At 60.0% G+C, this 23,571-nt stretch overlaps 1 protein-coding gene across 1 annotated transcript in view; it reads left to right on the forward strand.

Annotated features, from left to right (window-relative positions):
• Nucleotides 1-203: 203 nt before the first annotated feature.
• Nucleotides 204-23,571, forward strand: part of shkbp1 (SH3KBP1 binding protein 1) — a 68,121-nt gene continuing 44,753 nt past the window's right edge. Inside the window, exons 1-2 of the mRNA XM_078536532.1 lie at nucleotides 204-332; nucleotides 8,562-8,615. Of these exons, the coding sequence (XP_078392658.1) occupies nucleotides 277-332; nucleotides 8,562-8,615 (110 nt within the window). The 5' untranslated portion in view covers nucleotides 204-276. The remainder of the gene's footprint in view (nucleotides 333-8,561; nucleotides 8,616-23,571) is intronic.

A 23,571-nucleotide genomic window follows, 5' to 3' on the forward strand; every position in this document is an offset into this window, starting at 1 on the left:
CTTTTCTGTGGCTTTTACAATGAATTCTAAGTGTCCTGTTGCTTTAAGAAATTGTCAGTCCAGAGGAGGTGTCTGGAAATGTGGACATTGCAGCTGCTGCAAAGAACCCCGGGAACAAGGAAGAGGTTTGAACTGACATCTAACCTGACCAATCAAACCATGAGGTTGAATGACTGGGTCAGGTTTAAGCCAATCAGCAGAGGGCAGGGTTTGCTGACTTTGTTTGGAGACAAAGTTTGAGGAAGTTGGGGGGGAGTTTACTGGGATGGTGGGAGGATGGCAAATTCAGCGCAACCTGGAGAAATTATACATCTGAATGTGGGAGGGAAGAGGTGAGTAAAACAGCGCGGGCTGCATTACAAACCCTGAGTGACACATCCGACTGGCACTGCTGCACATCCTGGCTCACATTCGGCAGCTGGCGAACTGTAAACTGCTTCCAAACATCTGCATTCAGCAACTGTTCCTTCCACTCGCGGGTCAGGGGCTTCCTGCTGAACAGCAGAGTTTGTGGCATTGCTCTGACTGACTTTCTGGAAGGATTTACACTTGTGTTAGCAGCAAAACATCTTTCCGGAGATCCCATAGCGCTTTCCGGCCAATGAATCACTTTGCAAATGTGGTCACTTCGGCGAGACAGGAAATGTTGCAGCTAATATACACACAGCAAGATCCCGCTCATGGCGATGTGAGAAATGATCACTTAATCTATTTTTAGTGATTTTGGTTGAGATGATGCAATTCCCTCCATAAACCTCTGTCTCTTGCAACAAAAACAACTTATATTTGTAGTTAGGAAACAAAATATGACATCAAGCTACATAAGTAGATATTGCATCTGATGACCAAAAGCTTGGTCAAAGAGAGAGATTTTAGGGAGTGTTTCCTATAAAATGTTCCTTTAAAACCTACCTTTCTGCCCAAACTTGGTCATCTGCCCTCTGTGGCTCCATAAGACATAGGAACAGAAATTAGGCCATTCGGCCCATTGCGTCTGCTCTGCCATTCAATCATGGCTGATAAGTTTCTCAACCCCATTCTCCCGCCTTCTCCCCATAACCTTTGATCCCCTTACCAATCAAGAACCTATCTATCTCAGTCTTAAATATACTCAATGACCTGGCCTCCACAGCCTTCTGTGGCAATGAATTCCATAGATTCACCACTCTCTGGCTAAAGAAGTTTCTCCTCATCTGTTCTAAAAGGTCTTCCCTTTACTCTGAGGCTGTGCCCTCAGGTCCTAGTCTCTCCTACTAATGGAAACATCTTCCCCACATCCACTCTATCCGGGCCTTTCAGTATTCTGTAAGTTTCAATCAGATCCCCCCTCATCCTTCTAAACTCCATCGAGTATAGACCCAGAGTCCTCAAACGTTCCTCATATGTTAAGCCTTTCATTCCTGGGATCATTCTCGTGAACCTCCTCTGGACCCTCTCCAGGGCCAGCACATCCTTCCTGAGATACGGGGCCCAAAATTGCTCACTATATTCTAAATGTGGTCTGACCAGAGCCTTATAAAGCCTCAGCAGCACATCCCTGCTTTTATATTCTAGTCCTCTCGAAATAAATGCCAACATTGCATTTGTCTCCCTAACTACCGACTCAGGGTGATAGTTGATTTAAAAAGCCCTGTGAAGGGCTTTGGGATCTTTTATTATATTAAATGTGCTATGTATATGCAACTTATTGCTATGTGATAATTATTGGCCAGGATTGCAGGGAGAGCTTCTCTACTTGATATAATGTTGTTGGACCTTTTACACCCACCCAAGAGGGTTAGCTGGTGCCTCCATTTAATGTCTCATCCAAAAAATGCCATCACTGACAGTGCAGCATTCCCTCAGCGCTTTGGAGTGTCAGCCTAGGTTATGTGTTGAAACCCTGCACTGATGGCTGAACATCAACTCTGACTTGGAGACGACTGCATGATCACTGGACAATATATACAGTTCAGTGAATGAAACTTGGTTTCCATATTTGCCACCTTCACTAATCCAAGGTTAAGAATAAATGTCGCTTTTATTTTTCACAGATTGCTTTGCAGGTCTCATGTGAAATTGTAGAGGGGGCAGTTCTGCTGGGAGGGGGAATAGTGGAGGGGACGGGGAGTTGCTGCTCAGTGATGTTCTTGGCAGAATTCATAAGTTAAGGCAGATATTTTCAGTGACTGTGACTCTCTCTGAAGTCCATGATGGTCTGCTCTGGCCTTGCCTCTTCCTGAAGGCAGATTGTATTTATTCTGACTGGGTTCAGCAATCTGTGGCCCCCTGCTACTTTATCCACCTGTGACCGACGATGGTGATTGCAAGCAGACTATTCAACCACAGAAAGCATCACCTCCAAGCCTATCCCACCCTCATTCAATTTTACCCCCCACCCAGTCTCAAGCTGGGCTCATTTGATAGTGAGCATGAGTAGGGATTAGGCTAAATACTGCAGATGATGGAAATCTGAAATCTGAACAGAAAATGCTGGAAATATTCAATGGTCTGGGTGCTTCTTTGGAGAGAGAAACACTGACCTGAAACTTTAAATGGCCTTTCATCGGAACTGGAAGATGCTGAAGGTGTAACAGCTTTTAACGGTAGTGGAGTGCGGAGGAAAGGACAAGAGGGCAGCTCTGTGACTGGGCGCAAAGCAGGAGAGATGAACCACACTTTCATCCCTAAGTCAGAGTTTATGTTCAGCATCACTGCAGGATTTCAGCACATAACCTAGGCTGACACTCCAAAGCACTGAGGGAGTGCTGCACTGTCTGGGGTAGGGAGCGTGGGACTGTCAGAGGTGGCATCCTTTGGATGGGACATTTAAAAAGGGATGGATGGCATCAGACAAAAGGAGATGAGGCAAGTAAAGAACCAAAAGGTGGTCGTTTGCGAAGTGTAAATGTGAAAATGCTGAATCATTGTTAGCAACTTCCATGTGATAAATTGGGAGCAAAGGTTTCATCTGAAACTTTTAAATGAGTCCAGAGGCCCAATCAAATGATGAGGTGCAAATTGATGTTGAGCTTCATTGTTGCAGAGCATGAAACCGAGTGCAGAGGTCAGTGTAAGAGTGGGGTGAAGGTTTAAAATGACACCTCTGAACTGAATGGAGATATTTTGCAAAGCAGCCACTCAATCTTTGTTGGGAAGACCATAGATGTAAAGGAGACCATACCGTGAGCAGTGAGCACAGTGTAATAAATCCAAAAAAGCACAAGTAAGCCACTGTTTCACCTGGGAGAAGTGTTTGCCCCCCTCGGATGGTGAAGAGAGTAAGAGGGTAGGTGTTGCATCCCTGTGCTTTCATAGAAAGGTGTTGGGGGAGCGGGTGTTGGGGGCACGGGTGTTGGGGGCGCGGGTGCTGGGGGACCGGGTGTTGAGCGGGTGTTGGGGGAGCGGGTGCTGGGGGAGCGGGTGTTGGGGGCGCGGGTGTTGGGGGAGCGGGTGCTGGGGGAGCGGGTGTTGGGGGAGCGGGACTTGGGGGAGCGGGTGTTGGGGGAGCGGGTGTTGGGGGAGCGGGTGTTGGGGGAGCGGGTGTTGGGGGAGCGGGTGTTGGGGGAGCGGGTGTTGGGGGAGCGGGAGTTGGGGGAGCGGGTGTTGGGGAGGCTGATGAAAAAGCGACTGGACATCCTGCTGGGTGGAGGTCTAGACATATTAGTGAAAAAGCAACAGTTTGGGCCAGGAAACTGTTAAAGTGCTGGAGGCTATCAGAAGAATCCCAGCCTGGGTCAGGGAGTGTGTGATTACAGCCCCCTCCCTTAGCCTGGGTCAGGGAGTGTGTGATTACAGCCCCCTCCCTTAGCCTGGGTCAGGGGGTGTGTGATTACAGCCCCCTCCCTTAGCCTGGGTCAGGGGGTGTGTGATTACAGCCCCCTCCCTTAGCCTGGGTCAGGGAGTGTGTGATTACAGCCCCCTCCCTTAGCCTGGGTCAGGGGGTGTGTGATTACAGCCCCCTCCCTTAGCCTGGGTCAGGGAGTGTGTGATTACAGCCCCCTCCCTTAGCCTGGGTCAGGGAATGTGTGATTACAGCCCCCTCCCTTAGCCTGGGTCAGGGAGTGTGTGATTACAGCCCCCTCCCTTAGCCTGGGTCAGGGAGTGTGTGATTACAGCCCCCTCCCTTAGCCTGGGTCAGGGAGTGTGTGATTACAGCCCCCTCCCTTAGCCTGGGTCAGGGAGTGTGTGATTACAGCCCCCTCCCTTAGCCTGGGTCAGGGAGTGTGTGATTACAGCCCCCTCCCTTAGCCTGGGTCAGGGGGTGTGGGGTCAAAATGCTTTTTTTTTCTCGAGGGCTACTATTTGATTTTTAGGGGTTACTTTTTGGTTTTCAGGGGCTGTTTAGATCTAAAGATTGAAGTCAGCAGGAATTTGTAAACTCACTCACCCCTTCCATTAAAGGATATTAAAAAAACAAGCGATTCTGGTGCTGAGCAGGTGGCCAAGTATCCAACATCGCCGCCCAGTCCATCGCCCTCCCTCCACCGGACTCCCGACTGGTTTCACACAGGAAAACCTGCTTGTTTCAAAATGAAAACACAGGAACAACAACAACTAAAAAAGCTTCTTTCCAGGCGGACACTTCAATAGCAGAAACATTAAAAGAAGAGTCTAAGGGGAACAGTAAAATCTGGATGTTCCCCCAGAATCCGGATTCTTCCCCTCCCCCAGCTTTCTCTCCTTAAAACTTTACTCCCAAAATAACTGATTGGACAAATCATGAAAGAGAAGAAAAGCCACTGGAAAGGATTTCACTTTTTCCTCTTTGGTTATTGTTGTTCCAGCTTTAGTTTGTAAAGTTAAAATCCCAGCCCAAGGACAGACTCCCCCACCCCCGTCTCCCCCGTCTCCCCCCCCCCCCGTCTCCCTCCCCCCTCTTCTCCTACCCCCCTCTTCTCCTACCCCCCTCTTCTCCTACCCCCCCCCCCCCTGTCTCCCTCCCCCCGTCATCCTCCCCCTCTCACACACACGCCCTCTCTCTGTCAGACACAGCTGAAGCCACTTTGCCTGCACTGAATCCATCACCATCTTGGTCTCTTCTCCTCCTGTCACCCTCTTGCTGCTGTTCCAGTTCCTTATTTTTATTCATTCATGGGATGTGGGCGTCGCTGGCTGGGTCAGCGTTTATTGCCCTTCCCTAATTGCCCTTGAGAAGGTGGTGGTGAGCTGCCTTCTTGAACCGCTGCAGTCCATGTGGTGTAGGTACACCCACAGTGCTGTTAGGGAGGGAGTTCCAGGATTTTGACCCAGCGACAGTGAAGGAACGGCGATATATTCCCAAGTCAGGAGGGTGAGTGACTTGGAGGGGAAACTCCAGGTGGTGGTGTTCCCATCTATCTGCTGCCCTTGTTCTAGGTGGTAGTGGTCATGGGTTTGGAAGGTGTTGTCTAAGGAGCCTTGGCGAGTTGCTGCAATGTATCTTGTAGATGGTACACACTGCTGCTACTGTGCGTCGGTGGTGAAGGGAATGAATGTTTGTGGATGGGGTGCCAATCAAGCGGCTGCTTTGTCCTGAAGGGTGTCATGCTTCCTGAGTGTTGTGGGAGCTGCACCCATCCAGGAAAGTGGGGAGTATTCCTATGGCTAGTCCAATTCAATTTCTGGTCAATGGTAACCGCCCAGGATGTGGATAGTGAAGGTTTCAGAGATGGTAATGCCATTGAAATCATGGGGTGATGTTTGGATTCTCTCTTGTTGGAGATGGTCATTGCCTGACACTTGTATGGCATGAATGTTACTTGCCACTTGTCAGCCCAAGCCTGGATATTGTCCAGGTCTTGCTGCATTTGGACATGGGCTGCTTCAGCATCTGAGGAGTGGCGAGTCGTGCTGAACATTGTGCAATCATCAGCGAACATCCCCACTTCTGACCTTATGGAAGGAAGGTCTTTGATGAAGCAGCTGAAGATGGTTGGGCCGAGGACACTACCCTGAGGAACTCCTGCAGTGATATCCTGGAGCTAAGATGATTGACCTTCAGCAACCACAACCATCTTCCTTTGTGCTAGGTATGACTCCAACCAGCGGAGAGTTTTCCCCCTGATTCCCATTGACTCCAGATTTGCTAGGGCTTCTTGATGCCACATTCAGTCAAATGCGGCCTTGATGTCAAATGCAGTAACTCTCACTTCACCTCGGGAGTTCAGCTGTTTTGTCCATGTTTGAACCAAGGCTGTAATGAGGTCAGGAGCTGAGTGCCCTGACAGAACCCAAACTGGGCAACAGTGAGCAGGTTATTGCTAAGCAAGTGCTGCTTGATAGCACTGTTGATGACCCCTTCCGTTACTTTGCTGATGATCGAGAGTAGACTGATGGGGTGGTAATTGGCCGGGTTGGATTTGTCTTGCTTTCTGTGGACAGGACATACCTGGACAATTTTCCACATAATCGTGTAGATGCCAGTGTTGTAGCTGTACTGGAACAGCTTGGCTAGGGGCGTGGCAAGTTCTGGAGCACAAGTCTTCAGTACTATTGTTGGAATATTGTCAGGGCCCATAGCCTTTGCAGTATCCAGTGCCTTCAGCCGATTCTTGATATCACGTGGAGTGAATCGAATTTGCTGAAGACTGGCATCTGTGATGCTGGGGACCTCCGGAGGAGGGTGAGATGGATCATCCACTCGGCACTTCTGGCTGAAGATTGTAGAAAATGCTTTAGCCTTATCTTTTGCACTGATGTACTGGGCTCCTCCATCATTGAGGATGGGGATATTTGTGGAGTGAATTGTTTAATTGTCCACCACCATTTACGACTGGATGTGGCAGGACTGCAGAGCTTAGATCTGATCCATTGGTTATGGGATCGCTTAGCTCTGTCTATCACTTGCTGCTTATGCTGTTTGGCGTGCAAGTAGTCCTGTGTTATAGCTTCACCAGGTTGACACCTCATTTTTAGGTATGCCTGGTGCTGTTCCTGACATGCCCTCCCGCACTCTTCATTGAACCAGGGTTGATCTCCTGGCTTGATGGTAATGGTAGAGTGGGGGATATGCTGGGCCATGAGGTTACAGATTGTGCTCGAGTACAATTCTGCTGCTGCTGATGGCCCACAGTGCCTCATGGATGCCCAGTATTGAGTTGCTAGATCTGTTCAAAATCTATCCCATTTAGCACAGTGATAGTGCCACACAACACGATGGAGGGTATCCTCAATGTGAAGGCGGGACTTTGTCTCCACAATGACTGTGCGGTGGTCACTCCTACCGATACTGTCATGGACAGATGCATCTGTGGCAGGCAGGTTGGCGAGGATGAGGAAGTATGTTTTTCCCTCTTGTTGGTTCCCTCACCACTTGTCACAGACCCAGTCTAGCAGCTATGTCCTTTAGGACTCGGGCTAGCTCAGTCAGTAGTGGTGCTACTGAGCCACTCTTGGTGATGGACATTGAAGTCCCCCACCCAGAGAACATTCTGCACCCTTGCCACCCTCAAGTGGTGTTCAACATGGGGGAGCACTGATTCATCAGCTGAGGGAGGGCAGTACGTGGTAATCAGCAGGAGGTTTCCTTGCCCATGTTTGACTTGATGCCACAAGACTTCATGGGGTCCGGAGTCGATGTTGAGGACTCCCAGGGAAACTCCCTCCTGACTGTATACCACTGTGCTGCCACCTCTGCTGGGTCTGTCCTGCCAGTGGGACAGGACCTACCCAGGGATGGTGATGGTGGAGTCTGGGACATTATCTGTAAGGTGTGATTCTGTGAGGATGACTATGTCAGGCTGTTGCTTGACTAGTCTGTGAGACAGCTCTCCCCCCGATGTTAGTAAGGAGGACTTTGCAGGGTCGACAGGGCTGAGATTGCTATTGTCGTTTCCGATGTCGGGTGGTCCGTCCGGTTTCATTCCTTTTTTGTGACTTTGGAGCGGTTTGTTACAACTGAGTGGCCTTGCTAGACCATTTCAGAGTCAACCGCATTGGAGCCTGGAGTCACGTGTAGGTCAGACCGGGTAAGGACAACAGATTTCCTTCCCTAAGGGGCATTAGTGAACCAGATGGATTTTTATAAGAATCGGCATCGTGGTCATCGTTAGACTTTTAATTCCAGATTTTTATTGAATTTAAATTCCACTATCTGCCGTGGGTGGGATTCGAACCCGGGTCCCCAGAGCATTACCCTGGGTCTCTGGATTACTGGCCCAGCGACAATATCACTAGACCATCACCTCCCCTTCAAACACAGGTTTGCCCCCTCCCGACCTTGCTGCTCCTCCAATCATAGCCCCTCTCTCTGGGAGAGACAGAACCTGCGATTGGAGGAGCAGCTGCTCACAGATTCTGTCTCCTCCAATCAAACTCTGCCTGCTTTTCCCGCTCCCAACATGCCCGGTCAGTCCCTGACCATGGGGGGGCCGAAATGCAACTTCACATTGTACCAGGCGGGAGGGACGGTGACGACCTGGAATAGTTTGGCTCCTTCTTTGCTTTTTTGCGGGCAGCTTGTGAAGGTTTGAAGGTGAATGCTCCCTCTGCCCCTGTGTATTTTGGGCCCTGGTGCGATACAGACCTGCTCCTTTAGCCTGGGTCAGGAGCTGCTGGATATTGTGACTGACTTTTTCTGGTATTTTCTCGAATGTCTTTAGGTTCAGTTCCTCGCGACAGACTCTAACCTGGATCCCGGACTCATTTTTCTCCAGGTAAGGCCCTTTTGCTGCTGTTCCAGTCAGTGATATAAAGCATCACATTTCCTGTTTCTCAAATAGAAACCACACTCCATGGCAGGGCTCCTGATTGGTCATTTATTTTCCCATTTGTTTGCCATGAATTTTCATCAATCCTTCAGCAAAGAAAGTCTTTCAACTCGCATCACCCGATTCAGGATTGGTTTGTGGATTCAGTTCCCAATGAATGGGGTGTGTGGTTCTTTTTTTGTGTGGGTGAGGGGAGCGTTGGCTGGGCGAGGGGAGAGTGTCTGGGTGAGGGCAGCGTTGGCTGGGCGAGGGGAGAGTGTCTGGGCGAGGGGAGAGTGTCTGGGCGAGGGGAGTGTGTCTGGGTGTGAGGTGTGGGACTGGGTGAGGGGAGAGTGTCTGGGTGTGAGGTGTGGGACTGGACGAGGGGAGAGTGTCTGGGCGAGGGGAGAGTGTCTGGGCGAGGGGAGGGTGTCTGGGCGCGGGAAGGGTGTCTGGGCGCGGGGAGGGTGTCTGAGCGAGGGGAGAGTGTCTGGGCGAGGGGAGAGTGTCTGGGCGAGGGGAGAGTGTCTGGGTGTGAGGTGTGGGGCTGGGCGAGGGGAGGGTGTCTGGGCGAGGGGAGAGCGTCTGGGCGAGGGGAGAGCGTCTGGGCGAGGGGAGAGCGTCTGGGCGAGGGGAGAGCGTCTGGGCGAGGGGAGAGTGTCTGGGCGAGGGGAGAGTGTCTGGGCGAGGGGAGAGTGTCTGGGCGAGGGGAGAGTGTCTGGGCGAGGGGAGAGTGTCTGGGTGTGAGGTGTGGGACTGGACGAGGGGAGAGTGTCTGGGCGAGGGGAGGGTGTCTGGGCGAGGGGAGGGTGTCTGGGCGAGGGGAGGGTGTCTGGGCGAGGGGAGGGTGTCTGGGCGAGGGGAGGGTGTCTGGGCGAGGGGAGGGTGTCTGGGCGGGGGGAGGGTGTCTGGGCGAGGGGAGGGTGTCTGGGCGAGGGGAGAGTGTCTGGGCGAGGGGAGAGTGTCTGGGCGAGGGGAGAGTGTCTGGGCGAGGGGAGAGTGTCTGGGCGAGGGGAGAGTGTCTGGGCGAGGGGAGAGTGTCTGGGCGAGGGGAGAGTGTCTGGGCGAGGGGAGAGTGTCTGGGCGAGGGGAGAGTGTCTGGGCGAGGGGAGAGTGTCTGGGCGAGGGGAGGGTGTCTGGGCGAGGGGAGGGTGTCTGGGCGAGGGGAGGGTGTCTGGGCGAGGGGAGGGTGTCTGGGCGAGGGGAGGGTGTCTGGGCGGGGGGAGGGTGTCTGGGCGAGGGGAGGGTGTCTGGGCGGGGGGAGGGTGTCTGGGCGGGGGGAGGGTGTCTGGGCGAGGGGAGGGTGTCTGGGCGGGGGGAGGGTGTCTGGGCGGGGGGAGGGTGTCTGGGCGAGGGGAGGGTGTCTGGGCGAGGGGAGGGTGTCTGGGCGAGGGGAGGGTGTCTGGGCGAGGGGAGTGTGTCTGGGTGTGAGGTGCGGGGCTGGGCGAGGGGAGAGTGTCCGGGTGTGAGGTGTGGGGCTGGGCGAGGGGAGAGTGTCTGGGTGTGAGGTGTGGGACTGGGCGAGGGGAGAGTCTCTGGGCGAGGGGAGAGTGTCCGGGTGTGAGGTGTGGGGCTGGGTGAGGGGAGAGTGTCTGGGTGTGAGGTGTGGGTCTGGGCGAGGGGAGAGTGTCTGGGCGAGGGGAGAGTGTCTGGGTGTGAGGTGTGGGTCTGGGCGAGGGGAGAGTGTCTGGGCGAGGGGAGAGTGTCTGGGTGTGAGGTGTGGGGCTGGGCGAGGGGAGAGTGTCTGGGCGAGGGGAGAGTGTCTGGGTGTGAGGTGTGGGGCTGGGCGAGGGGAGAGTGTCTGGGCGAGGGGAGAGTGTCTGGGCGAGGGGAGAGTGTCTGGGTGTGGGCTGCGGGGCTGGGCGAGGGGACAGTGCTGGGCGAGGGGAGAGTGTCTGGGTGTGAGGTGTGGGGCTGGGTGAGGGGAGAGTGTCTGGGTGTGAGGTGTGGGGCTGGGCGAGGGGAGAGTGTCTGGGCGAGGGGAGAGTGTCTGGGCGAGGGGAGAGTGTCTGGGCGAGGGGAGAGTGTCTGGGTGTGGGCTGCGGGGCTGGGCGAGGGGAGAGTGTCTGGGCGAGGGGAGAGTGTCTGGGTGTGGGCTGCGGGGCTGGGTGAGGGGAGAGTGTCTGGGTGTGAGGTGTGGGACTGGGCGAGGGGAGGGTGCCTGGGCGAGGGGAGAGTGTCCGGGTGTGAGATGTGGGGCTGGGTGAGGGGAGAGTGTCTGGGTGTGAGGTGTGCGTCTGGGCGAGGGGAGAGCGTCTGGGCGAGGGGAGAGCGTCTGGGCGAGGGGAGAGCGTCTGGGCGAGGGGAGAGCGTCTGGGCGAGGGGAGAGCGTCTGGGCGAGGGGAGAGCGTCTGGGCGAGGGGAGAGCGTCTGGGTGTGGGCTGTGGGGCTGGGCGAGGGGAGAGCGTCTGGGTGTGAGGTGTGGGGCTGGGTGAGGGGAGAGCGTCTGGGTGTGAGGTGTGGGGCTGGGCGAGGGGAGAGTGTCTGGGCGAGGGGAGAGTGTCTGGATGTGAGGTGTGGGACTGGGCGAGGGGAGAGTGTCTGGGTGAGGGGAGAGTGCCTGGATGTGAGGTGTGGGGCTGGGCGAGGGGAGAGTGTCTGGGTGTGAGGTGTGGGGCTGGGTGAGGGGAGTGTGTCTGGGTGTGAGGTGCGGGACTGGGCGTGAGGTGCAGGGCTGGGCGAGTGTCTGGGCGTGAGGTGCGGGACTGGGAGAGTGTCTGGGCGTGAGGTTTGGGACTGGGAGAGTGTCTGGGTATGAGGAGTGGAACTGGGTGAGTGTCTGGGCGTGAGGTGTGGGACTGGGCGAGTGTCTGGGCGTGAGGTGCGGGACTGGGAGAGTGTCTGGATGTGAGGTGCGGGACTGGGTATGGGGAGAGTGTCTGGGTGTGAGGTGCGGGACTGGGCGAGTGTCTGGGTGTGAGGTGTGGGACTGGGCGAGTGTCTGGGCGTGAGGTGTGGGGCTGGGAGAATGGGTGTGAGGTGTGGGGCTGGGAGAGTGTCTGGGTGTGAGGTGTGGGACTGGGCGCGGGGAGATTGTCTGGGTGTGAGGTGCGGGGCTGGGAGAGTGTCTGGGTGTGAGGTGTGGGACTGGGCGCGGGGAGAGTGTCTGGGTTTGAGGTGCGGGACTGGGCGAGTGTCTGGGTGTGAGGTGTGGGGCTGGGCGAGTGTCTGGGTTTGAGGTGCGGGGCTGGGCGAGTGTCTGGGTGTGAGGTGTAGGGCTGGGAAAGTGTCTGGGTGTGAGGTGTGGGACTGGGAGAGTGTCTGGGTGTGAGGTGCGGGACTGGGCGAGTGTCTCGGCGTGAGGTGTGGGACTGGGCGAGTGTCTGGGTGTGAGGTACGGGACTGGGCGAGTGTCTGGGTGTGAGGTGTGGGACTGGGAGAGTGTCTGGGTGTGAGGTGCGGGACTGGGCGAGTGTCTCGGCGTGAGGTGTGGGACTGGGCGAGTGTCTGGGTGTGAGGTGTGGGACTGGGAGAGTGTCTGGGTGTGAGGTGCGGGACTGGGCGAGTGTCTGGGTGTGAGTTGCGGGACTGGGCGAGAGTCTGGGCGTGAGGTGCGGGACTGGGCGAGTGTCTGGGCGTGAGGTGCGGGACTGGGAGAGTGTCTGGGTGTGAGGTGCGGGACTGGGCGAGTGTCTGGGCGTGAGGTGCGGGACTGGGCGAGTGTCTGGGCGTGAGGTGCGGGACTGGGCGAGTGTCTGGGCGTGAGGTGCGGGACTGGGCGAGTGTCTGGGTGTGAGGTGCGGGACTGGGTATGGAGAGTGTGTCTGGGCTTGAGGTGTGGGACTGGGCGAGTGTCTGGGTGTGAGGTGCGGGACTGGGAGAGTGTCTGGGCGTGAGGTGCGGGGCTGGGAGAGTGTCTGGGCGTGAGGTGCGGGACTGGGCGAGTGTCTGGGCGTGAGGTGCGGGGCTGGGCGAGTGTCTGGGCGTGAGGTGCGGAGCTGGGAGAGTGGGCGTGAGGTGCGGGGCTGGGAGAGTGTCTGGGCGTGAGGTGCGAGGCTGGGAGAGTGTCTGGGCGTGAGGTGCGGGTCTGGGCGAGTGTCTGGGTGTGAGGTGCAGGACTGGGCGAGTGTCTGTGTTTGAGGTGCAGGGCTGTGTGCGGGGAGAGTGTCTGGGCGCGGGGAGAGTGAGTGTGAGGTGCGGGACTGGGAGAGTGTCTGGGTGTGAGGTGCGGGACTGGGTATGGGGAGAGTGTCTGGGTGTGAAGTGCGGGACTGGGCGAGTGTCTGGGTGTGAGGTGCGGGGCTGGGCGAGTGTCTGGGCGCGGGGAGAGTGTCTGGGCGCGGGGAGAGTGTCTGGGCGCGGGGAGAGTGGGCGCGGGGAGAGTGTCTGGGTGTGAGGTGCGGGACTGGGCAAGTGTCTGGGCGCGGGGAGAGTGTCTGGGTGCGGGGAGAGTGTCTGGGTGTGAGGTGCGGGACTGGGCGAGTGTCTGGGTGTGAGGTGCGGGACTGGGCATGGGGAGAGTGTCTGGGTGTGAGGTGCGGGACTGGGCGAGTGTCTGGGTGTGAGGTGCGGGTATGGCGAGAGTGTCTGGGTGTGAGGTGCGGGACTGGGCGAGTGTCTGGGTGTGAGGTGCGGGACTGGGTATGGGGAGAGTGTCTGGGCGCGGGGAGAGTGTCTGGGTGTGAGGTGCGGGTATGGGGAGAGTGTCTGGGTGTGAGGTGCGGGACTGGGCGAGTGTCTGGGTGTGAGGTGCGGGACTGGGTATGGGGAGAGTGTCTGGGCGCGGGGAGAGTGTCTGGGTGTGAGGTGCGGGACTGGGAGAGTGTCTGGGTGTGAGGTGCGGGACTGCGCGAGTGTCTGGGTGTGAGGTGCGGGACTGGGCGTGTGTTTGAGTGTGAGGTGCGGGACTGGGTTTGGGGAGAGTGTCTGGGCGCGGGGAGAGTGTCTGGGTGTGAGGTGCGGGTATGGGGAGAGTGTCTGGGTGTGAGGTGCGGGACTGGGCGAGTGTCTGGGTGTGCGGTGCGGGACTGGGTATGGGGAGAGTGTCTGGGTGTGAGGTGTGGGACTGGGCGAGTGTCTGGGTGTGAGGTGCGGGACTGGGTATGGGGAGAGTGTCTGGGCGCGGGGAGAGTGTCTGGGTGTGAGGTGCGGGTATGGGGAGAGTGTCTGGGTGTGAGGTGCGGGACTGGGTATGGGGCGAGTGTCTGGGTGTGAGGTGCGGGACTGGGCGAGTGTCTGGGTGTGAGGTGCGGGACTGGGAGAGTGTCTGGGTGTGAGGTGCGGGACTGGGAGAGTGTCTGGGTGTGAGGTGCGGGACTGGGAAAGTATCTGGGTGTGAGGAGTGGGACTGGGCGAGTGTCTGGGGGTTAGGTGCGGGACTGGGTATGGGGAGAGTGGGTGTGAGTTGCGGGACTGGGCGAGTGTCTGGGGGTGAGGTGCGGGACTGGGTATGGGGCGAGTGTCTGGGTGTGAGGTGCGGGACTGGGCGAGTGTCTGGGTGTGAGGTGCGGGACTGGGCGAGTGTCTGGGTGTGAGGTGCGGGACTGGGTATGGGGAGAGTGTCTGGGTGTGAGGTGCGGGTATGGGGAGAGTGTCTGGGTGTGAGGTGCGGGACTGGGTATGGGGAGAGTGTCTGGGTGTGAGGTGCGGGACTGGGTATGGGGAGAGTGTCTGGGTGTGAGGTGCGGGACTGGGTATGGGGAGAGTGTCTGGGTGTGAGGTGCGGGACTGGGTATGGGGAGAGTGTCTGGGTGTGAGGTGCGGGACTGGGTATGGGGAGAGTGTCTGGGTGTGAGGTGTGGGACTGGGCGAGTGTCTGGGTGTGAGGTGCGGGACTGGGTATGGGGAGAGTGTCTGGGTGTGAGGTGTGGGACTGGGCTATTGTCTGGGTGTGAGGTGCGGGACTGGGTATGGGGAGAGTGTCTGGGTGTGAGGTGCGGGACTGGGCGAGTGTCTGGGTGTGAGGTGCGGGACTGGGTATGGGGAGAGTGTCTGGGTGTGAGGTGCGGGACTGGGTATGGGGCGAGTGTCTGGGTGTGAGGTGCGGGACTGGGTATGGGGAGAGTGTCTGGGTATGGGGAGAGTGTCTGGGTGTGAGGTGCGGGACTGGGCGAGTGTCTGGGGGTGAGGTGCGGGACTGGGCGAGTGTCTGGGTGTAAGGTGCGGGACTGGGCGAGTGTCTGGGTGTGAGGTGCGGGACTGGGTATGGGGAGAGTGGGGGTGAGGTGCGGGACTGGGCGAGTGTCTGGGGGTGAGGTGCGGGACTGGGCGAGTGTCTGGGTGTGAGGTGCGGGACTGGGTATGGGGAGAGTGTCTGGGTGTGAGATGCGGGACTGGGTATGGGGAGAGTGTCTGGGGGTGAGGTGCGGGACTGGGGGAGTGTCTGGGGGTGAGGTGCGGGACTGGGCGAGTGTCTGGGGGTGAGGTGCGGGACTGGGTATGGGGCGAGTGTCTGGGTGTGAGGTGCGGGTATGGGGAGAGTGTCTGGTGGTGAGGTGTGAGGTGCGGGTATGGGGAGAGTGTCTGGGGGTGAGGTGCGGGACTGGGCGAGTGTCTGGGGGTGAGGTGTGGGACTGGGTATGGGGAGAGTGTCTGGGTGTGAGGTGCGGGACTGGGTATGGGGAGAGTGTCTGGGTGTGAGGTGCGGGTATGGGGAGAGTGTCTGGGGGTGAGGTGCGGGACTGGGTATGGGGAGAGTGTCTGGGGGTGAGGTGCGGGTCTGGGCGATTGTCTGGGTGTGAGGTGCGGGACTGGGTATGGGGAGAGTGTCTGGGCGCGGGGAGAGTGTCTGGGTGTGAGGTGCGGGACTGGGCGAGCGTCTGGGGGTGAGGTGCGTGACTGGGTATGGGGAGAGTGTCTGGGGTTGAGGTGCGGGACAGGGTATGGGGAGAGTGTCTGGGGGTGAGGTGCGGGACTGGGTATGGGGAGAGTGTCTGGGGGTGAGGTGCGGGACTGGGTATGGGGAGAGTGTCTGGGGGTGAGGTGTGGGACTGGGTATGGGGAGAGTGTCTGGGTGTGAGGTGCGGGACAGGGCGAGTGTCTGGGTGTGAGGTGTGGGACTGGGTATGGGGAGAGTGTCTGGGGGTGAGGTGTGGGACTGGGTATGGGGAGAGTGTCTGGGGGTGAGGTGCGGGACTGGGTATGGGGAGAGTGTCTGGCTGTGAGGTGCGGGACTGGGCGAGTGTCTGGGTGTGAGGTGCGGGACTGGGAGAGTGTCTGGGGGTGAGGTGCGGGACTGGGCGAGTGTCTGGGTGTGAGGTGCGGGACTGGGTATGGGGAGAGTGTCTGGGTGTGAGGTGCGGGACTGGGCGAGTGGGTGTGAGGTGTGGGACTGGGCGAGTGTCTGGGTGTGAGGTGCGGGACTGGGTATGGGGAGAGTGTCTGGGTGTGAGGTGCGGGTATGGGGCGAGTGTCTGGGTGTGAGGTGCGGGACTGGGTATGGGGAGAGTGTCTGGGTGTGAGGTGCGGGACTGGGTATGGGGAGAGTGTCTGGGTGTGAGGTGCGGGACTGGGTATGGGGAGAGTGTCTGGGTGTGAGGTGCGGGACTGGGCGAGTGTCTGGGTGTGAGGTGTGGGACTGGGTATGGGGAGAGTGTCTGGGTGTGAGGTGCTGGACTGGGTATGGGGCGAGTGTCTGGGGGTGAGGTGCGGGACTGGGTATGGGAGAGTGTCTGGGTGTGAGGTGCGGGACTGGGTATGGGGAGAGTGTCTGGGGGTGAGGTGTGGGACTGCGCGAGTGTCTGGGTGTGAGGTGCGGGACTGGGCGAGTGTCTGGGGGTGAGGTGCGGGACTGGGCGAGTGTCTGGGGGTGAGGTGCGGGACTGGGCGAGTGTCTGGGGGTGAGGTGTGGGACTGGGTATGGGGAGAGTGTCTGGGTGTGAGGTGCGGGACTGGGTATGGGGAGAGTGTCTGAGTGTGAGGTGCGGGTATGGGGAGAGTGTCTGGGTGTGAGGTGCGGGACTGGGTATGGGGAGAGTGTCTGGGGGTGAGGTGCGGGACTGGGTATGGGGAGAGTGTCTGGGGGTGAGGTGCGGGACTGGGTATGGGGAGAGTGTCTGGGGGTGAGGTGTGGGACTGGGTATGGGGAGAGTGTCTGGGGGTGAGGTGCGGGACTGGGAGAGTGTCTGGTGGTGAGGTGCGGGACTGGGTATGGGGAGAGTGTCTGGGGGTCAGGTGCGGGACTGGGAGAGTGTCTGGGGGTGAGGTGCGGGACTGGGAGAGTGTCTGGGGGTGAGGTGCCGGACTGGGAGTGTGTCTGGGGGTGAGGTGTGGGACTGGGTATGGGGAGAGTGTCTGGGGGTGAGGTGTGGGACTGCGCGAGTGTCTGGGTGTGAGGTGCGGGACTGGGCGAGTGTCTGGGGGTGAGGTGCGGGACTGGGCGAGTGTCTGGGGGTGAGGTGCGGGACTGGGCGAGTGTCTGGGGGTGAGGTGTGGGACTGGGTATGGGGAGAGTGTCTGGGTGTGAGGTGCGGGACTGGGTATGGGGAGAGTGTCTGAGTGTGAGGTGCGGGTATGGGGAGAGTGTCTGGGTGTGAGGTGCGGGACTGGGTATGGGGAGAGTGTCTGGGGGTGAGGTGCGGGACTGGGTATGGGGAGAGTGTCTGGGGGTGAGGTGCGGGACTGGGTATGGGGAGAGTGTCTGGGGGTGAGGTGTGGGACTGGGTATGGGGAGAGTGTCTGGGGGTGAGGTGCGGGACTGGGAGAGTGTCTGGTGGTGAGGTGCGGGACTGGGTATGGGGAGAGTGTCTGGGGGTCAGGTGCGGGACTGGGAGAGTGTCTGGGGGTGAGGTGCGGGACTGGGAGAGTGTCTGGGGGTGAGGTGCCGGACTGGGAGTGTGTCTGGGGGTGAGGTGTGGGACTGGGTATGGGGAGAGTGTCTGGGCGTGGGGAGAGTGTCTGGGGGTGAGGTGTGGGACTGGTTATGGGGAGAGTGTCTGGGCGTGGGGAGAGTGTCTGGGGGTGAGGTGCGGGACTGGGTGTGGGGAGAGTGTCTGGGGGTGAGGTGCGGGACTGGGTGTGGGGAGAGTGTCTGGGGGTGAGGTGCGGGACTGGGTGTGGGGAGAGCGTCTGGGGGTGAGGTGCGGGACTGGGTATGGGGAGAGTGGGCGTGGGGAGAGTGTCTGGGGGTGAGGTGCTGGACTGGGTATGGGGAGAGTGACTGGGCGTGGGGAGAGTGTCTGGGGGTGAGGTGCTGGACTGGGTATGGGGAGAGTGTCTGGGCGCGGGGCGAGTGTCTGGGTGTGAGGTGCGGGACTGGGCGAGTGTCTGGGTGTGAGGTGCGGGACTGGGCGAGTGTCTGGGTGTGAGGTGCGGGACTGGGCGAGTGTCTGGGGGTGAGGTGCGGGACTGGGTATGGGGAGAGTGTCTGGGGGTGAGGTGTGGGACTTGGTATGGGGAGAGTGTCTGGGCGTGGGGAGAGTGTCTGGGGGTGAGGTGTGGGACTGGGCGAGTGTCTGGGTGTGAGGTGCGGGACTGGGTATGGGGAGAGTGTCTGGGGGTGAGGTGCGGGACTGGGTATGGGGAGAGTGTCTGGGTGTGAGGTGCGGGCATGTGGAGAGTGTCTGGGGGTGAGGTGCGGGACTGGGTATGGGGAGAATGTCTGGGGGTGAGGTGCGGGACTGGGTACGGGGAGAGTGTCTGGGTGTGAGGTGCGGGTATGGGGAGAGTGTCTGGGTGTGAGGTGCAGGTATGGGGAGAGTGTCTGGGGGTGAGGTGCGGGTATGGGGAGAGTGTCTGGGAGTGAGGTGCGGGTGTGGGGAGCGTGTCTGGGTGTGAGGTGCTGGACTGGGTATGGGGAGAGTGTCTGGGGGTGAGGTGCGGGACTGGGTATGGGGAGAGTGTCTGGGCGCGGGGAGAGTGTCTTGGGGTGAGGTGCGGGACTGGGTATGGGGAGAGTGTCTGGGCGCGGGGAGAGTGTCTGGGGGTGAGGTGCGGGACTGGGCGAGTGTCTGGGGGTGAGGTGTGGGACTGGGCGAGTGTCTGGGGGTGAGGTGCGGGACTGGGCGAGTGTCTGGGGGTGAGGTGCGGGACTGGGTATGGGGAGAGTGTCTGGGGGTGAGGTGTGGGACTGGGTATGGGGAGAGTGTCTGGGTGTGAGGTGTGGGACTGGGTATGGGGAGAGTGTCTGGGCGCGGGGAGAGTGTCTGGGTGTGAGGTGCGGGACTGGGTATGGGGATAGTGTCTGGGGGTGAGGTGTGGGACTGGGTATGGGGAGAGTGTCTGGGGGTGAGGTGCGGGACTGGGTGTGGGGAGAGTGTCTGGGCGCGGGGAGAGTGTCTGGGGGTGAGGTGTGGGACGGGGTATGGGGAGAGTGTCTGGGCGCGGGGAGAGTGTCTGGGTGTGAGGTGCGGGACTGGGTATGGGGAGAGTGTCTGGGGGTGAGGTGCGGGACTGGGTATGGGGAGAGTGTCTGGGCGTGGGGAGAGTGTCTGGGGGTGAGGTGCGGGACTGGGTGTGGGGAGAGTGTCTGGGCGCGGGGAGAGTGTCTGGGTGTGAGGTGTGGGACTGGGTATGGGGAGAGTGTCTGGGCGCGGGGAGAGTGTCTGGGTGTGAGGTGCGGGACTGGGTATGGGGAGAGTGTCTGGGGGTGAGGTGCGGGACTGGGTATGGGGAGAGTGTCTGGGCGTGGGGAGAGTGTCTGGGGGTGAGGTGCGGGACTGGGTGTGGGGAGAGTGTCTGGGCGCGGGGAGAGTGTCTGGGTGTGAGGTGTGGGATTGGGTATGGGGAGAGTGTCTGTGCGCGGGGAGAGTGTCTGGGTGTGAGGTGCGGGACTGGGTATGGGGAGAGTGTCTGGGGGTGAGGTGCGGGTATGGGGAGAGTGTCTGGGCGCGGGGAGAGTGTCTGGGGGTGAGGTGCGGGTATGGGGAGAGTGTCTGGGTGGGAGGTGTGGGACTGGGTATGGGGAGAGTGTCTGGGGGTGAGGTGCGGGTATGGGGAGAGTGTCTGGGGGTGAGGTGCGGGTATGGGGAGAGTGTCTGCGTGTGAGGTGCGGGTATGGGGAGAGTGTCTGGGGGTGAGGTGCGGGACTGGGTATGGGGAGAGTGTCTGGGGGTGAGGTGTGGGACTGGGTATGGGGAGACTGTCTGGGGGTGAGGTGCGGGACTGGGTATGGGCCGAGTGTCTGGGGGTGAGGTGCGGGACTGGGTATGGGGAGAGTGTCTGGGGGTGAGGTGCGGGACTGGCTATGGGGAGAGTGTCTGGGTGTGAGGTGCGGGACTGGGTATGGGGAGAGTGTCTGGGGGTGAGGTGTGGGACTGGGTATGGGGAGAGTGTCTGGGGGTGAGGTGCGGGACTGGGTATGGGGAGAGTGTCTGGGCGCGGGGAGAGTGTCTGGGGGTGAGGTGTGGGACTGGGTGTGGGGAGAGTGTCTGGGGGTGAGGTGCGGGACTGGGTTTGGGGAGAGTGTCTGGGTGGGAGGTGCGGGACTGGGAGAGTGTCTGGGGGTGAGGTGCGGGACTGGGTATGGGGAGAGTGTCTTGGCGTGGGGAGAGTGTCTGGGGGTGAGGTGCAGGACTGGGTATGGGGAGAGTGTCTGGGTGGGAGGTGTGGGACTGGGTATGGGGAGAGTGTCTGGGGGTGAGGTGTGGGACTGGGTATGGGGAGAGTGTCTGGGCACGGGGAGAGTGTCTGGGTGGGAGGTGTGGGACTGGGTGTGGGGAGAGTGTCTGGGGGTGAGGTGTGGGACTGGGTATGGGGAGAGTGTCTGGGGGTGAGGTGCGGGACTGGGTATGTGGAGAGTGTCTGGGCGCGGGGAGAGTGTCTGGGGGTGAGGTGCGGGACTGGGTATGGGGACAGTGTCTGGGGGTGAGGTGCGGGACTGGGTATGGGGAGAGTGTCTGGGCGCGGGGAGAGTGTCTGGGTGTGAGGTGCGGGACTGGGTATGGGGAGAGTGTCTGGGCGTGGGGAGAGTGTCTGGGGGTGAGGTGTGGGACTGGGTATGGGGAGAGTGTCTGGGCGTGGGGAGAGTGTCTGGGGGTGAGGTGTGGGACTGGGTATGGGGAGAGTGTCTGGGCGCGGGGAGAGTGTCTGGGTGTGAGGTGTGGGACTGGGTATGGGGAGAGTGTCTGGGCGCGGGGAGAGTGTCTGGGGGTGAGTTGTGGGACTGGGTAGGGGGAGAGTGTCTGGGCGCGGGGAGAGTGTCTGGGGGTGAGCTGTGGGACTGGGCATGGGGAGAGTGTCTGGGCGCGGGGAGAGTGTCTGGGGGTGAGGTGTGGGACTGGGTATGGGGAGAGTGTCTGGGCGCGGGGAGAGTGTCTGGGGGTGAGGTGCGGGACTGGGTATGGGGAGAGTGTCTGGGCGCGGGGAGAGTGTCTGGGGGTGAGGTGTGGGACTGGGTATGGGGAGAGTGTCTGGGGGTGAGGTGCGGGACTGGGTATGGGGAGAGTGTCTGGGGGTGAGGTGTGGGACTGGGTATGGGGAGAGTGTCTGGGGGTGAGGTGTGGGACTGGGAGAGTGTCTGGTGGTGAGGTGCGGGACTGGGTATGGGGAGAGTATCTGGGCGCGGGGAGAGTGTCTGGGGGTGAGGTGTGGGACTGGGTATGGGGAGAGTGTCTGGGCGCGGGGAGAGTGTCTGGGGGTGAGGTGCGGGACTGGGTATGGGGAGAGTGTCTGGGGGTGAGGTGTGGGACTGGGTATGGGGAGAGTGTCTGGGCGCGGGGAGAGTGTCTGGGGGTGAGGTGTGGGACTGGGTATGGGGAGAGTGTCTGGGGGTGAGGTGTGGGACTGGGTATGGGGAGAGTGTCTGGGGGTGAGGTGTGGGACTGGGTATGGGGAGAGTGTCTGGGGGTGAGGTGTGGGGCTAGGTATGGGGAGAGTGTCTGGGCGCGGGGAGAGTGTATGGGGGTGAGGTGTGGGACTGGGTATGGGGAGAGTGTCTGGGTGTGAGGTGCGGGACTGGGTATGGGGAGAGTGTCTGGGGGTGAGGTGTGGGACTGGGTATGGGGAGAGTGTCTGGGGGTGAGGTGTGGGACTGGGTATGGGGAGAGTGTCTGGGGGTGAGGTGCGGGACTGGGTATGGGGAGAGTGTCTGGGGGTGTGGTGCGGGACTGGGTATGGGGAGAGTGTCTGGGCGCGGGGAGAGTGTCTGGGGGTGAGGTGTGGGACTGGGTATGGGGAGAGTGTCTGGGGGTGAGGTGTGGGACTGGGTATGGGGAGAGTGTCTGGGCGCGGGGAGAGTGTCTGGGTGTGAGGTGCGGGACTGGGTATGGGGAGAGTGTCTGGGGGTGAGGTGTGGGACTGGGTATGGGGAGAGTGTCTGGGGGTGAGGTGTGGGACTGGGTGTGGGGAGAGTGTCTGGGTATGGGGAGAGTGTCTGGGCGCGGGGAGAGTGTCTGGGGGTGAGGTGTGGGACTGGGTATGGGGAGAGTGTCTGGGCGCGGGGAGAGTGTCTGGGGGTGAGGTGTGGGACTGGGTATGGGGATAGTGTCTGGGGGTGAGGTGTGGGACTGGGTGTGGGGAGAGTGTCTGGGTATGGGGAGAGTGTCTGGGGGTGAGGTGTTCGACTGGGTATGGGGAGAGTGTCTGGGGGTGAGGTGTGGGACTGGGTATGGGGAGAGTGTCTGGGGGTGAGGTGTGGGACTGGGTGTGGGGAGAGTGTCTGGGCGCGGGGAGAGTGTCTGGGGGTGAGGTGTGGGACTGGGTGTGGGGAGAGTGTCTGGGGGTGAAGTGTGGGACTGGGTATGGGGAGAGTGTCTGGGGGTGAGGTGCGGGACTGGGTATGGGGAGAGTGTCTGGGCGCGGGGAGAGTGTCTGGGTGTGAGGTGCGGGACTGGGTATGGGGAGAGTGTCTGGGCGTGGGGAGAGTGTCTGGGGGTGAGGTGTGGGACTGGGTATGGGGAGAGTGTCTGGGCGTGGGGAGAGTGTCTGGGGGTGAGGTGTGGGACTGGGTATGGGGAGAGTGTCTGGGCGCGGGGAGAGTGTCTGGGTGTGAGGTGTGGGACTGGGTATGGGGAGAGTGTCTGGGCGCGGGGAGAGTGTCTGGGGGTGAGTTGTGGGACTGGGTAGGGGGAGAGTGTCTGGGCCCGGGGAGAGTGTCTGGGGGTGAGCTGTGGGACTGGGCATGGGGAGAGTGTCTGGGCGCGGGGAGAGTGTCTGGGGGTGAGGTGTGGGACTGGGTATGGGGAGAGTGTCTGGGCGCGGGGAGAGTGTCTGGGGGTGAGGTGCGGGACTGGGTATGGGGAGAGTGTCTGGGCGCGGGGAGAGTGTCTGGGGGTGAGGTGTGGGACTGGGTATGGGGAGAGTGTCTGGGGGTGAGGTGCGGGACTGGGTATGGGGAGAGTGTCTGGGGGTGAGGTGTGGGACTGGGTATGGGGAGAGTGGGGGTGAGGTGTGGGACTGGGAGAGTGTCTGGGGGTGAGGTGCGGGACTGGGTATGGGGAGAGTATCTGGGCGCGGGGAGAGTGTCTGGGGGTGAGGTGTGGGACTGGGTATGGGGAGAGTGTCTGGGCGCGGGGAGAGTGTCTGGGGGTGAGGTGCGGGACTGGGTATGGGGAGAGTGTCTGGGGGTGAGGTGTGGGACTGGGTATGGGGAGAGTGTCTGGGGGTGAGGTGTGGGACTGGGTATGGGGAGAGTGTCTGGGGGTGAGGTGTGGGACTGGGTATGGGGAGAGTGTCTGGGGGTGAGGTGTGGGGCTAGGTATGGGGAGAGTGTCTGGGCGCGGGGAGAGTGTCTGGGGGTGAGGTGTGGGACTGGGTATGGGGAGAGTGTCTGGGTGTGAGGTGCGGGACTGGGTATGGGGAGAGTGTCTGGGGGTGAGGTGTGGGACTGGGTATGGGGAGAGTGTCTGGGGGTGAGGTGTGGGACTGGGTATGGGGAGAGTGTCTGGGGGTGAGGTGCGGGACTGGGTATGGGGAGAGTGTCTGGGGGTGTGGTGCGGGACTGGGTATGGGGAGAGTGTCTGGGTGCGGGGAGAGTGTCTGGGGGTGAGGTGTGGGACTGGGTATGGGGAGAGTGTCTGGGGGTGAGGTGTGGGACTGGGTATGGGGA

Source organism: Cetorhinus maximus, unplaced genomic scaffold, assembly GCF_964194155.1.
Source record: "Cetorhinus maximus unplaced genomic scaffold, sCetMax3.hap1.1 HAP1_SCAFFOLD_1287, whole genome shotgun sequence".
In the NCBI taxonomy this organism is placed as follows: domain Eukaryota; kingdom Metazoa; phylum Chordata; class Chondrichthyes; order Lamniformes; family Cetorhinidae; genus Cetorhinus; species Cetorhinus maximus.